The sequence below is a fragment of the Staurois parvus genome, unplaced genomic scaffold (genome assembly GCF_062004578.1).
Source record: "Staurois parvus isolate SC_StPar_1 unplaced genomic scaffold, SC_StPar_1.0 ptg000578l, whole genome shotgun sequence".
In the NCBI taxonomy this organism is placed as follows: Eukaryota; Metazoa; Chordata; class Amphibia; order Anura; family Ranidae; genus Staurois; species Staurois parvus.
Genome location: NW_028318374.1, coordinates 7,109,611 through 7,122,934, shown reverse-complemented (window position 1 = coordinate 7,122,934; position 13,324 = coordinate 7,109,611). Strand labels below are relative to the sequence as shown.

The following is a 13,324-nucleotide window of genomic DNA, read 5'->3' as shown; positions in this document are numbered from 1 at the left end:
CTTATCTGGGACTGCTTTACTAAAGTGGCAGCTTCTGAGTCCCCTTGCCCAGGGATTCCCTTAGGCAGCTGGGTGAAGAGGAGGATTCATCTGGTGTCTGAGGAGGTACACCAGAAGGGCTGTAGAGCTGGTGTAGAGCTGGTGTCAAGGAGAGATTCTTTGTCAATGGACTTGTACATAGTTGATAAGGAGATATGTCTTCATGTTCATAGTTGCTTGGGCATCCCATACATATCTCAACTCCACAGGGGGGTAGTGCTACACTCCTAATAATAACACTGACGATTAATCCTGGTGTTATGAGGCAGGTTGGTAAAATACTAGCCAGGTGGCAACGTTGGATACAAGGGTCGAGTTTGATACCCTATTTACCTTTATAAAGGCAATGCCAGCTCCATTGTCGGTGATGGTCAGCCCCAAAGCATCATCCGACTTTAGAATTTTCACTTCTTTCTTTGAGCCCTTTACGTGAGCGAAGATGAAGTCTTCCAGGCCAATCTGACCTCCTAGGAGTTTGTCCATGTCGATTTTGTGTGTATTCAAGGTGCAAAATAGGATCTGTGGAAAGAAATGGGCAATGGTTAAAATAGTGGCATCTATCTGGATGTGGAACGTGATAAACAAATTGTATCTGGTTGCTGCTATGGACAACAAAGACGCTTACAGGTTTATTCAGTAATAATGATCAAAATGCTGAGATTATATGCAACCCATGTCAACCAATCAGAAATCGCCTCAACTGACAATCACGTCTTTATACTGCATTGCTTAAAGGAGGAACGTCACCTCGTTTTCATGGAATAAAAGACAAATACTTATCAGTCCATAAAGAAAGCTGTCTTCCTAGCACCCTAAAGCTGGCTATACATGGATCAGAATTTGTCAGGAACCGTCTAAATTTAAATCCATGTATGGGCTCCCTGGTTGTGCAGAAGTCAATCTGTCGATCGACTTCTGTGCAATCACCCTTTCGGTTTTTTTTCCAATCAATCAGTGCCGCTGGCTATAGCCAGCAACACTGATCATTGTATTCTGATGGCAGGGAAGGCTCCTTCCATTCCGATCACCTTTACACATAAAAATATCTTGTTTTTATGATACAAATAAAGGTTGCCTCCTTTTCTGGACTCATATAATATATTTTTCAGTAATAAAATTGGCATGTTTCATTTTTGCTGGCCAAAAGGATTCCAACATTCACTGGGAAAAACATCATCGTAGTTGTGCTCAAAAGTTTAGATACCTGGGCAGAAATCATGAAGTTTCGGCATTTATATTGAAAATATGACTGATCATGCCAAAAAAAACTGTCTTTTATTTAAGGATGGTGATCCTATGAAGCCATTTATTATCACATAGTTATTTGGCTCCTTTTTAAATCATAATGATGTAACGCCCTCTAGCTTGGCCAGAGAGAGTTGTTTGTTTTATTTTTTAGGCAGAGGTTGAGTAGCAGCCTGGGATGAGTCAGCCTGGGAGTTAGGTAGAGAGGTCACCCTAGGACAGACTAGGGAGCTTCTGAAGGTCGGGGCTTCTGGAGCCTTCCCACCTCTCCAGAAACCTAAGAGATGGAGGAGAGGAGAAAGCTCGGCTCTGCATACTTGAGAGACCTTGGCCAATCCCCTGGCAGGAGGCTGCGCATGGTGACCAAGGCAACCCTTAAGTATCGCAGAGCCTGGGAGGAAGGGGCAGTGTCAGGTGGCAGGGGTGCAAACAAGGAGGTTGCCTAGGGCGGCGCTTTTCAGGGGTGTGGTGCCTCGTCGCCCCCCCCCCCCTTCCCACAGGAGTGACACTTAGGACAGGGGCTGCTATGTAGCTTACCTGTGTCCCACCTCGATCCGATCCACAAAGGCACTGCTGGAGGAGGGGTAGAGAGGGTATCTCGTGTCCTACTCACTTCCCGAGTGGATGATTGATCACAGATGCTGCGATGTGGGTGGGAACTTTCCTTTTCCTGAGTGACATGCCAACCCACCCCTGTCTTATCTGGCCACACCCCCTGGATCACTGGGCGGCCTATGGCAGCCTTTCCCTACCTCTACAAGCTCCGCCTCCTCACCGGTGATTAGGGGCGGACTGACATCTCATGGGGCCCCTGGGCAATAAGGGATCATGGGGCCCCTGTGTCCTTGCCCACACTCAAAAAAGCCTATGAAAAAGGTACCAGGGTCATCTCATGGGGTCCCCTACTGACCCCGGGCCTTCGGGCAGTGCTTGAGTTTCCAAATGGTCAGTCCGCCCCTGACGGTGATTGACCGCCTGATCTGTAAGCCAGGGAAAGCACACAGGCGGAGAGGAGGAACCGAGCGGCAGCACGAGGAAGCTGATCAGTGTGAGGGCGCGACCGAAGCCGGTGAGTAGGATTATCAGTGCAGTCCCAAAAGTGCCCAGCAGTGGCGCCCATCAGTCACCAGCAGTGCCACCCATCAGTGCCCAGCAGTGCCACCCAGCAGTGCCCATCAGTAGCACCCAGCAGTGCCCATCAATGCCGCCAGCCAGTGCCCATCATTGCCGCCTATCAGTGCCCATCAGTGCTGCATATCAGTGCCTCCTTATCAATTCCCGCCAGTGTTGCCTCATCAATGCAGCCTATCTGCGCCCATCAGTGCTGCCTATCAGCGCCCATCAGTGCTGCCTATCAGCGCCCATCAGTGCTGCCTATCAGCGCCCATCAGTGCTGCATATCAGTGCCTCCTTATCAATTCCCGCCAGTGCTGCCTCATCAATGCAGCCTATCAGCGCCCATCAGTGCTGCCTATCAGTACAGCCTCATCAGTGAACATCAGTGAAGGAGAAAATTTACCTGTTTGCAAAATTATACAATAGAAACAAGGAAAAACATTTTTTTTCCAATTTTTTGCAATTTTCATTTATAGAGCAAAAAATAAAAAACCCAGAGGTGATTATATACCACCAAAAGAAAGCTCAATTTGTGTGGAAAAAATGATAAAAATTTCATATGGTTGCAGTGTCATATGACCGCGCAATTGTCATTCAAAGTGCAACAGCGATGAAAGCTGAAAACTGGCCTGGGCAGGAAGGGGGTAAAATTGCCCGGTAGGCAAGTGGTTAATGCCGACCTCACCAGCTGCACATACTTATTCATATTTGAGAGGTTAAAATTACAAGATACCATCTTGTTTAGATTGGAACTGTTTCTGTTTTTAACACGGAGCGACTGAAATAAATCTGTGAAATGACACAGTTGGTGACGTGTCTAGTTAGCGTACAATGTCAACACCAGGCAAAGGGCTCTGTATAAATAGTGTAGAGCCAAGCCTTGTATGGAATTCATTATCACAAAACTAACTGAGAACATCTAGAGGAAAACAATGAAATCACGGTAACAAGATCTATTTTAGCAACTTAAAGCTGGACTGATGGCTACATGTACCTGTGCTAATCTGAGCCCGTCATTTCTTTGGAGCCCTCTTGCATCCAAGGGCCCAGGCTGTACATGTGGCTTCAACGTCTACTCAATTCAAGGAAATCAAAGAAGCTTTTCTTTTACCAATGTTTACAGAATCTGCTGCCAAATCTGAACCACTTAGGCATGGACAACATAATCGGTGAACAAAAAAACTCTACAGCCGGCATCTTGTGAAATAGAATACATGGCCAACCCCACCTTTTGTTCTTCAAGCAGTGCTTCCCACAGGGTACTAGGCTTCATAGTGGGGGGGGGGGGGGGCTGGTTTATCTCCATTGGGTCTGTACAGTCAATGGGAAATTAAATGAGGAGGGCGAGTGGATGCAAAATACATGCAGTGGGCCCACACTAAGCCGACCTTGCCTGGAATACAAAGTCCTCTTTAACCCCTTGGCGCCAGCTGCCTCCCGGCCTGTTAAGGGTTCTAAAAGCCGGAAGATGGCCCTTTGGGTCATGTGACCATTGTGCCAGCCAATCACAATGGTCACATGATCCGAAGGTCCGCCTCCACGTTTTTAGAACCCTTAAGGAGCCAAGGGGTTAAAGAGGACCTTGCATTCCAGGCAAGGTCGGCTTAGTGTGGGCCCAATGGGAATGTGTGGGCCTGCATTGGAAATGGGAAATTAAATGATTAGGGCGAGTGGATGCAAAATACATGCAGTGGGCCCACACTAAGCCGACCTTGCCTGGAATGCAAGGTCCTCTTTAACCTCTTGGCTCCTTAAGGGTTCTAAAAGCCGGAAGATGGCCCTTCGGGTCATGTGACCATTGTGGCAGCCAATCACAATGGTCACATGATCCGAAGGTCCGCCTCCCAGTTTTTTAGAACCCTTAAGGAGCCAAGGGGTTAAAGAGGACCTTGCATTTCAGGCAAGGTCGGCTTAGTGTGGGCCCACTGCATGTATTTTGCATCCACTCGCCCTCATTTAATTTCCCATTTCCAACACAGGAGCACTATTGGGAGACAGGGATGGAGCGTTGTCCCCCCTCACAGGAAGGATCTTCAGGAAAGGTTTATTTCATGAAAGCTGTAGATTTGAAAAAAGAAAATGCCTCCTGAATGTATATGTTAACCATTATGTGAGATGTTAGAGATTGGAATTACAATTACTTTAAAGAATTTGTACACCCAACATTTCCTGTTCCTGATATGTGCCTGCTGTACCATGAACTTGTATGAAAAAGTCTCCTGTTCTCTTTGTATTGCTTTCTTTGCATGAAGTCCGTGGTGTCCCTTCCAGTCTTTCTGCTTTTCTATTAAAAACTCACCACACTAGGCATGAGAGCACAGCGTGGTCAGTTCTCTGTCTGTGCTGGGAACTCAGCCTGCTCTCCTCCAATGAAGGTTCCCCCATCTCTATGCAAAATCCCAAGGGTCATGGTCAGCCAACTGCCAAACACCAGGTCAGTCGCAAGCGGAGCGAAGCACATTTACCAGATATATTTCTTCCTTCCGGCTAACCAAGCAAACCACTAGGGGAGCGAAGAGAAGCCGACTGATATGGCCATCATGAACCTATCCCTTGCAAGGCCCAGGTACACTGTATGGTAGATATTAAACAGCCAGTGAGTCTAAAAATTACAGGTACGCCTTATGCCAAAATTACACCAAATGACCTTTTAACCACTTGCCCTCCAGAGGATTTACCCCCCTTCCAGACCAGGCCATTTTTGTGTTACGGCGCTGTATTAGTTAACTGACAATTGCACGGTCATGCAACGCTGCACCCAAATGAAATGTATGTACTTTTTTCCCACGAATTGAGCTTTCTTTCAGTGGTATTTGATCGCCTATGCGTTTTTTATTTTTTGCGCTATAAAAAAAAAACTATTTTGAGAAAAAAACAATATTTTTTACTTCTTGCTATTAAACATGTCCAGTAAAAAAAAATGTAAAAAATCAAATTTCATCAAAAATTTAGGCCAAAATGTATTCTGCTACATGTCTTTGCTAAAAAAAAATCCAAATACGTGTAAATGAATTGGTTTACGTGAAAGTTATAGCGTTTACAAATGGCGGTATATATACTGCGATTCTTATTTTTTATTATTATTTTTACTAGTAATGGTGGTGATCAGCGACTTAAAATGGGACTGCGGGACTGCAGAGGGCATTTTGACACTGAGGGGGAACTGACTTGGTGTTACTGACATCCCCAGTGACACCAATATAGTGATCAGTGCTAATAAAAAGCACTGACACTATACTAATGGCACTGGGCAGGAAGGGGTTAACATGTGGGGCGATCAGAGGGTTAACTGTGTGGTGTGTGTCGTTTTACTAAGTGTGCTGTGTTACTGTAATCACACTGCTTTGCATGGCTGTGTGCAGGAGCTAGCAGTCGGGAGATGCTCGGCAATCACCAGGCGCCAGTGAGTAATCACCGTCTGGGACCCGGTGATTAACAGCTGTGGCCGGAAATGCAAAATCACGTATATATATATGAGTGATTTTGCACACCCGTGCCATCTGTGCCACCCTGTAGCAGTACTTCTGTTTTAGGGTGGATGGTAAGTGGTTAACGGAAGAAAAATAGGGTTTTCTTCCATTCAAAAAAACGGATGTGGGCATTAATGGATGCAAACAGATAATCATCCGTTTACATCCACAAGTCCATAGAAATACATGGGGGTCCGTTTTTCATCCGTAAAGGGACAGATGAAAACCGGACATACGGAACACCCGTGTGAAAGGGCCTAACAGATAAGCTAAGTTGACAATTTGTTTTCTTTACAAAGCAGCCACAAGCTGAGCAGAGAAGCCAGTCCCCTCACAGCCTGCTGCAGAGAACGTCACTTCTTTCATAGTTAGTCTGGCTGAAAAAAGACAAAAGTCCATCCAGTTCATTAATAAAAAATAAAAAAAAAAGTTATAATCCTACACCCACAGTTGATCCAGAGGAGAGCAAAAAAAACCAGCAAAGCATGATCCAATTTGCTCCTGCAGGGAAAAATTCCTTCCTGATCCCCCGGGAGGCAATCGGATATTCCCTGGATCAACTTTACCTATAAATGTTAGTATCCAGTTATATTCTGTGTATCCAAGAAAGAATCCAGGACTTTTTTAAAGCAATCCACTGAGCTGGCCAGAACCAACTCTTGAGGGAGTCTATTCCACATTTTCACAGCTCTCACTGTGAAGAAACCTTTCCGTGTTTGGAGATTAAATTTCTTTTCCTCCAGACGTAAAGAGTGCCCCCTTGTCCTCTGTGATGACCTCAGGGTGAATAGCTCTACACCGAGTTCACTGTATGAACCACTGATGTATTTATACATGGAGATCATATCCCCCCTTATGTATTATACATGGAGATCATATCCCCCTTATGTATTATACATGGAGATCATATCCCCCTTATGTATTATACATGGAGATCATATCCCCCCTTATGTATTATACATGGAGATCATATCCCCCCTTATGTATTATACATGGAGATCATATCCCCCCCTTATGTATTATACATGGAGATCATATCCCCCCTTATATATTATACATGGAGATCATATCCCCCCTTATGTATTATACATGGAGATCATATCCCCCCTTATGTATTATACATGGAGATCATATCCCCCCCTTATGTATTATACATGGAGATCATATCCCCCCCCTTATGTATTATACATGGAGATCATATCCCCCCCCCCTTATGTATTATACATGGAGATCATATCCCCCCTTATGTATTATACATGGAGATCATATCCCCCCCTTATGTATTATACATGGAGATCATATCCCCATTATGTATTATACATGGAGATCATATCCCCCTTATGTATTATACATGGAGATCATATCCCCCCCTTATGTATTATACATGGAGATCATATCCCCCCCTTATGTATTATACATGGAGATCATATCCCCCCTTATGTATTATACATGGTGATCATATCCCCCCTTATGTATTATACATGGTGATCATATCCCCCCTTATGTATTATACATGGAGATCATACCCCCCCTTATGTATTATACATGGTGATCATATCCCCCCCTTATGTTAATACATGGAGATCATATCCCCCCTTATGTATTACACATAGAGATCATATCCCCCTTATGTATTATACATGGAGATCATACCCCCCCCTTATGTATTATACATGGTGATCATATCCCCCCTTATGTATTATACATGGAGATCATATCCCCCCTTATGTATTATACATGGAGATCATATCCCCCCTTATGTATTATACATGGAGATCATATCCCCCCTTATGTATTACACATAGAGATCATATCCCCCTTATGTATTATACATGGAGATCATATCCCCCCCTTATGTATTATACATGGTGATCATATCCCCCCTTATGTATTATACATGGTGATCATATCCCCCTTATGTATTATACATGGAGATCATATCCCCCTTATGTATTATACATGGAGATCATATCCCCCCTTATGTATTATACATGGAGATCATATCCCTCCTTATGTATTATACATGGAGATCATATCCCCCCTTATGTATTATACATGGTGATCATATCCCCCCTTATGTATTATACATGGTGATCATATCCCCCTTATGTATTACACATAGAGATCATATCCCCCTTATGTATTATACATGGTGATCATATCCCCCTTATGTATTATACATGGAGATCATATCCCCCCTTATGTATTATACATGGAGATCATATCCCCCTTATGTATTATACATGGAGATCATATCCCCCTTATGTATTATACATGGAGATCATATCCCCCCCTTATGTATTATACATGGAGATCATATCCCCCCTTATGTATTATACATGGTGATCATATCCCCCCTTATGTATTATACATGGTGATCATATCCCCCCTTATGTATTATACATGGTGATCATATCCCCCCCTTATGTTAATACATGGAGATCATATCCCCCCTTATGTATTACACATAGAGATCATATCCCCCTTATGTATTATACATGGAGATCATACCCCCCCTTATGTATTATACATGGTGATCATATCCCCCCTTATGTATTATACATGGAGATCATAAACCCCCTTATGTATTATACATGGAGATCATATCCCCCCTTATGTATTATACATGGAGATCATATCCCCCCTTATGTATTATACATGGAGATCATATCCCCCTTATGTATTATACATGGAGATCATATCCCCCTTATGTATTATACATGGAGATCATATCCCCCCTTATGTATTATACATGGAGATCATATCCCCCTTATGTATTATACATGGAGATCATATCCCCCCTTATGTATTACACATAGAGATCATATCCCCCTTATGTATTATACATGGAGATCATATCCCCCCTTATGTATTATACATGGTGATCATATCCCCCTTATGTATTATACATGGTGATCATATCCCCCTTATGTATTATACATGGAGATCATATCCCCCTTATGTATTATACATGGAGATCATATCCCCCCTTATGTATTATACATGGAGATCATATCCCCCTTATGTATTATAAATGGAGATCATATCCCTCCTTATGTATTATACATGGTGATCATATCCCCCCCTTATTTTAATACATGGAGATCATATCCCCCCTTATGTATTATACATGGAGATCATATCCCCCCTTATGTATTATACATGGAGATCATATCCCCCCTTATGTATTATACATGGAGATCATATCCCCCCCTATGTATTTATACATGGAGATCATATCCCCCCTTATGTATTATACATGGCGATCATATCCCCCTTATGTTTTATACATGGAGATCATATCCCTCCTTATGTATTATACATGGTGATCATATCCCCCCCTTATTTTAATACATGGAGATCATATCCCCCTTTTGTATTACACATAGAGATCATATCCCCCTTATGTATTATACATGGAGATCATACCCCCCTTATGTATTATACATGGAGATCATATCCCCCCTTATGTATTATACATGGTGATCATATCCCCCCTTATGTATTATACATGGAGATCATATCCCCCTTATGTAGTATACAAGGAGATCATATCACCCTTATGTATTATACATGTTGATCATATCCCCCCTTATGTATTATACATGGAGATCATATCCCCCCTTATGTATTATACATGGAGATCATATCCCCCTTATGTATTATACATGGAGATCATATCCCCCCCTTATGTATTATACATGGAGATCATATCCCCCTTATGTATTATACATGGAGATCATATCCCCCTTATGTATTATACATGGAGATCATATCCCCCCCTTATGTATTATACATGGTGATCATATCCCTCTTTATGTATTATACATGGAGATCATATCCCCCCTTATGTATTACACATAGAGATCATATCCCCCTTATGTATTATACATGGAGATCATATCCCCCCTTATGTATTACACATAGAGATCATATCCCCCTTATGTATTATACATGGTGATCATATCCCCCCTTATGTATTATACATGGAGATCATATCCCCCTTATGTAGTATACAAGGAGATCATATCACCCTTATGTATTATACATGTTGATCATATCCCCCCTTATGTATTATACATGGAGATCATATCCCCCCCTTATGTATTATACATGGTGATCATACCCCCCCTTATGTATTATACATGGAGATCATATCCCCCTTATGTATTATACATGGAGATCATATCCCCCCTTATGTATTATACATGGAGATCATATCCCTCCTTATGTATTATACATGGAGATCATATCCCCCCTTATGTATTATACATGGTGATCATATCCCCCCTTATGTATTATACATGGTGATCATATCCCCCTTATGTATTACACATAGAGATCATATCCCCCTTATGTATTATACATGGTGATCATATCCCCCTTATGTATTATACATGGAGATCATATCCCCCCTTATGTATTATACATGGAGATCATATCCCCCTTATGTATTATACATGGAGATCATATCCCCCTTATGTATTATACATGGAGATCATATCCCCCCCTTATGTATTATACATGGAGATCATATCCCCCCTTATGTATTATACATGGTGATCATATCCCCCCTTATGTATTATACATGGTAATCATATCCCCCCTTATGTATTATACATGGTGATCATATCCCCCCCTTATGTTAATACATGGAGATCATATCCCCCCTTATGTATTACACATAGAGATCATATCCCCCTTATGTATTATACATGGAGATCATATCCCCCCCTTATGTATTATACATGGTGATCATATCCCCCCTTATGTATTATACATGGAGATCATATCCCCCCTTATGTATTATACATGGAGATCATATCCCCCCTTATGTATTATACATGGAGATCATATCCCCCCTTATGTATTATACATGGAGATCATATCCCCCTTATGTATTATACATGGAGATCATATCCCCCCTTATGTATTACACATAGAGATCATATCCCCCTTATGTATTATACATGGAGATCATATCCCCCCGTATGTATTATACATGGTGATCATATCCCCCTTATGTATTATACATGGTGATCATATCCCCCTTATGTATTATACATGGAGATCATATCCCCCTTATGTATTATACATGGAGATCATATCCCCCCTTATGTATTATACATGGAGATCATATTCCCCTTATGTATTATACATGGAGATCATATCCCTCCTTATGTATTATACATGGTGATCATATCCCCCCTTATTTTAATACATGGAGATCATATCCCCCCTTATGTATTATACATGGAGATCATATCCCCCCTTATGTATTATACATGGAGATCATATCCCCCCCTATGTATTTATACATGGAGATCATATCCCCCCTTATGTATTATACATGGCGATCATATCCCCCTTATGTATTATACATGGAGATCATATCCCTCCTTATGTATTATACATGGTGATCATATCCCCCCCTTATTTTAATACATGGAGATCATATCCCCCTTTTGTATTACACATAGAGATCATATCCCCCTTATGTATTATACATGGAGATCATACCCCCCCTTATGTATTATACATGGAGATCATATCCCCCCTTATGTATTATACATGGTGATCATATCCCCCCTTATGTATTATACATGGAGATCATATCCCCCTTATGTATTATACATGGAGATCATATCCCCCCCTTATGTATTATACATGGAGATCATATCCCCCCTTATGTATTATACATGGTGATCATATCCCCCCTTATGTATTATACATGGTAATCATATCCCCCCTTATGTATTATACATGGTGATCATATCCCCCCCTTATGTTAATACATGGAGATCATATCCCCCCTTATGTATTACACATAGAGATCATATCCCCCTTATGTATTATACATGGAGATCATATCCCCCCCTTATGTATTATACATGGTGATCATATCCCCCCTTATGTATTATACATGGAGATCATATCCCCCCTTATGTATTATACATGGAGATCATATCCCCCCTTATGTATTATACATGGAGATCATATCCCCCCTTATGTATTATACATGGAGATCATATCCCCCTTATGTATTATACATGGAGATCATATCCCCCCTTATGTATTACACATAGAGATCATATCCCCCTTATGTATTATACATGGAGATCATATCCCCCCTTATGTATTATACATGGTGATCATATCCCCCTTATGTATTATACATGGTGATCATATCCCCCTTATGTATTATACATGGAGATCATATCCCCCCTTATGTATTATACATGGAGATCATATCCCCCCTTATGTATTATACATGGAGATCATATCCCCCTTATGTATTATACATGGAGATCATATCCCCCCTTATGTATTATACATGGAGATCATATCCCCCTTATGTATTATACATGGAGATCATATCCCTCCTTATGTATTATACATGGTGATCATATCCCCCCCTTATTTTAATACATGGAGATCATATCCCCCCTTATGTATTATACATGGAGATCATATCCCCCCTTATGTATTATACATGGAGATCATATCCCCCCCTATGTATTTATACATGGAGATCATATCCCCCCTTATGTATTATACATGGCGATCATATCCCCCTTATGTATTATACATGGAGATCATATCCCCCCCTTATTTTAATACATGGAGATCATATCCCCCTTTTGTATTACACATAGAGATCATATCCCCCTTATGTATTATACATGGAGATCATACCCCCCCTTATGTATTATACATGGAGATCATATCCCCCCTTATGTATTATACATGGTGATCATATCCCCCCTTATGTATTATACATGGAGATCATATCCCCCTTATGTAGTATACAAGGAGATCATATCACCCTTATGTATTATACATGTTGATCATATCCCCCCCATATGTATTATACATGGAGATCATATCCCCCCTTATGTATTATACATGGAGATCATATCCCCCCTTATGTATTATACATGGTGATCATATCCCCCCTTATGTATTATACATGGAGATCATATCCCCCCCTTATGTATTATACATGTTGATCATATCCCCCCTTATGTATTATACATGGAGATCATATCCCCCCCCTTATGTATTATACATGGAGATCATATCCCCCTTATGTATTATACATGGTGATCATATCCCCCCCTTATGTATTATACATGGAGATCATATCCCCCCCTTATGTATTATACATGGAGATCATATCCCCCCTTATGTATTATACATGGAGATCGTATCCCTCCTTAATCTCCTCTGGAAGCAATACTTGAGTGCCAGAGAGTGTAAAGTCGCATTAACATTGCATCAAAGTTGCACTACATGAACAGAATTCTCATACTTTCCTATTAGCCACAAAAATGCAACTTTGAACACAGCGTTTCCTGCACTACTTTGGCGCGGGTTTGATGCTACTTGAATGCCAGAGAGTGTAAAGATGCATCAAAGTCGCACTACATGAACAGAACTCTCATACTTTCCTG

At 41.5% G+C, this 13,324-nt stretch overlaps 1 protein-coding gene across 1 annotated transcript in view; it reads right to left on the bottom strand.

Moving 5' to 3' along the window:
• GIPC2 (GIPC PDZ domain containing family member 2) overlaps positions 1-13,324 on the bottom strand; it is a 153,159-nt gene that overhangs the window by 98,000 nt on the left and 41,835 nt on the right. The window contains exon 2 of the mRNA XM_089692204.1: positions 373-558. Within this exon, the coding sequence (XP_089548330.1) occupies positions 373-558 (186 nt within the window). The remainder of the gene's footprint in view (positions 1-372; positions 559-13,324) is intronic.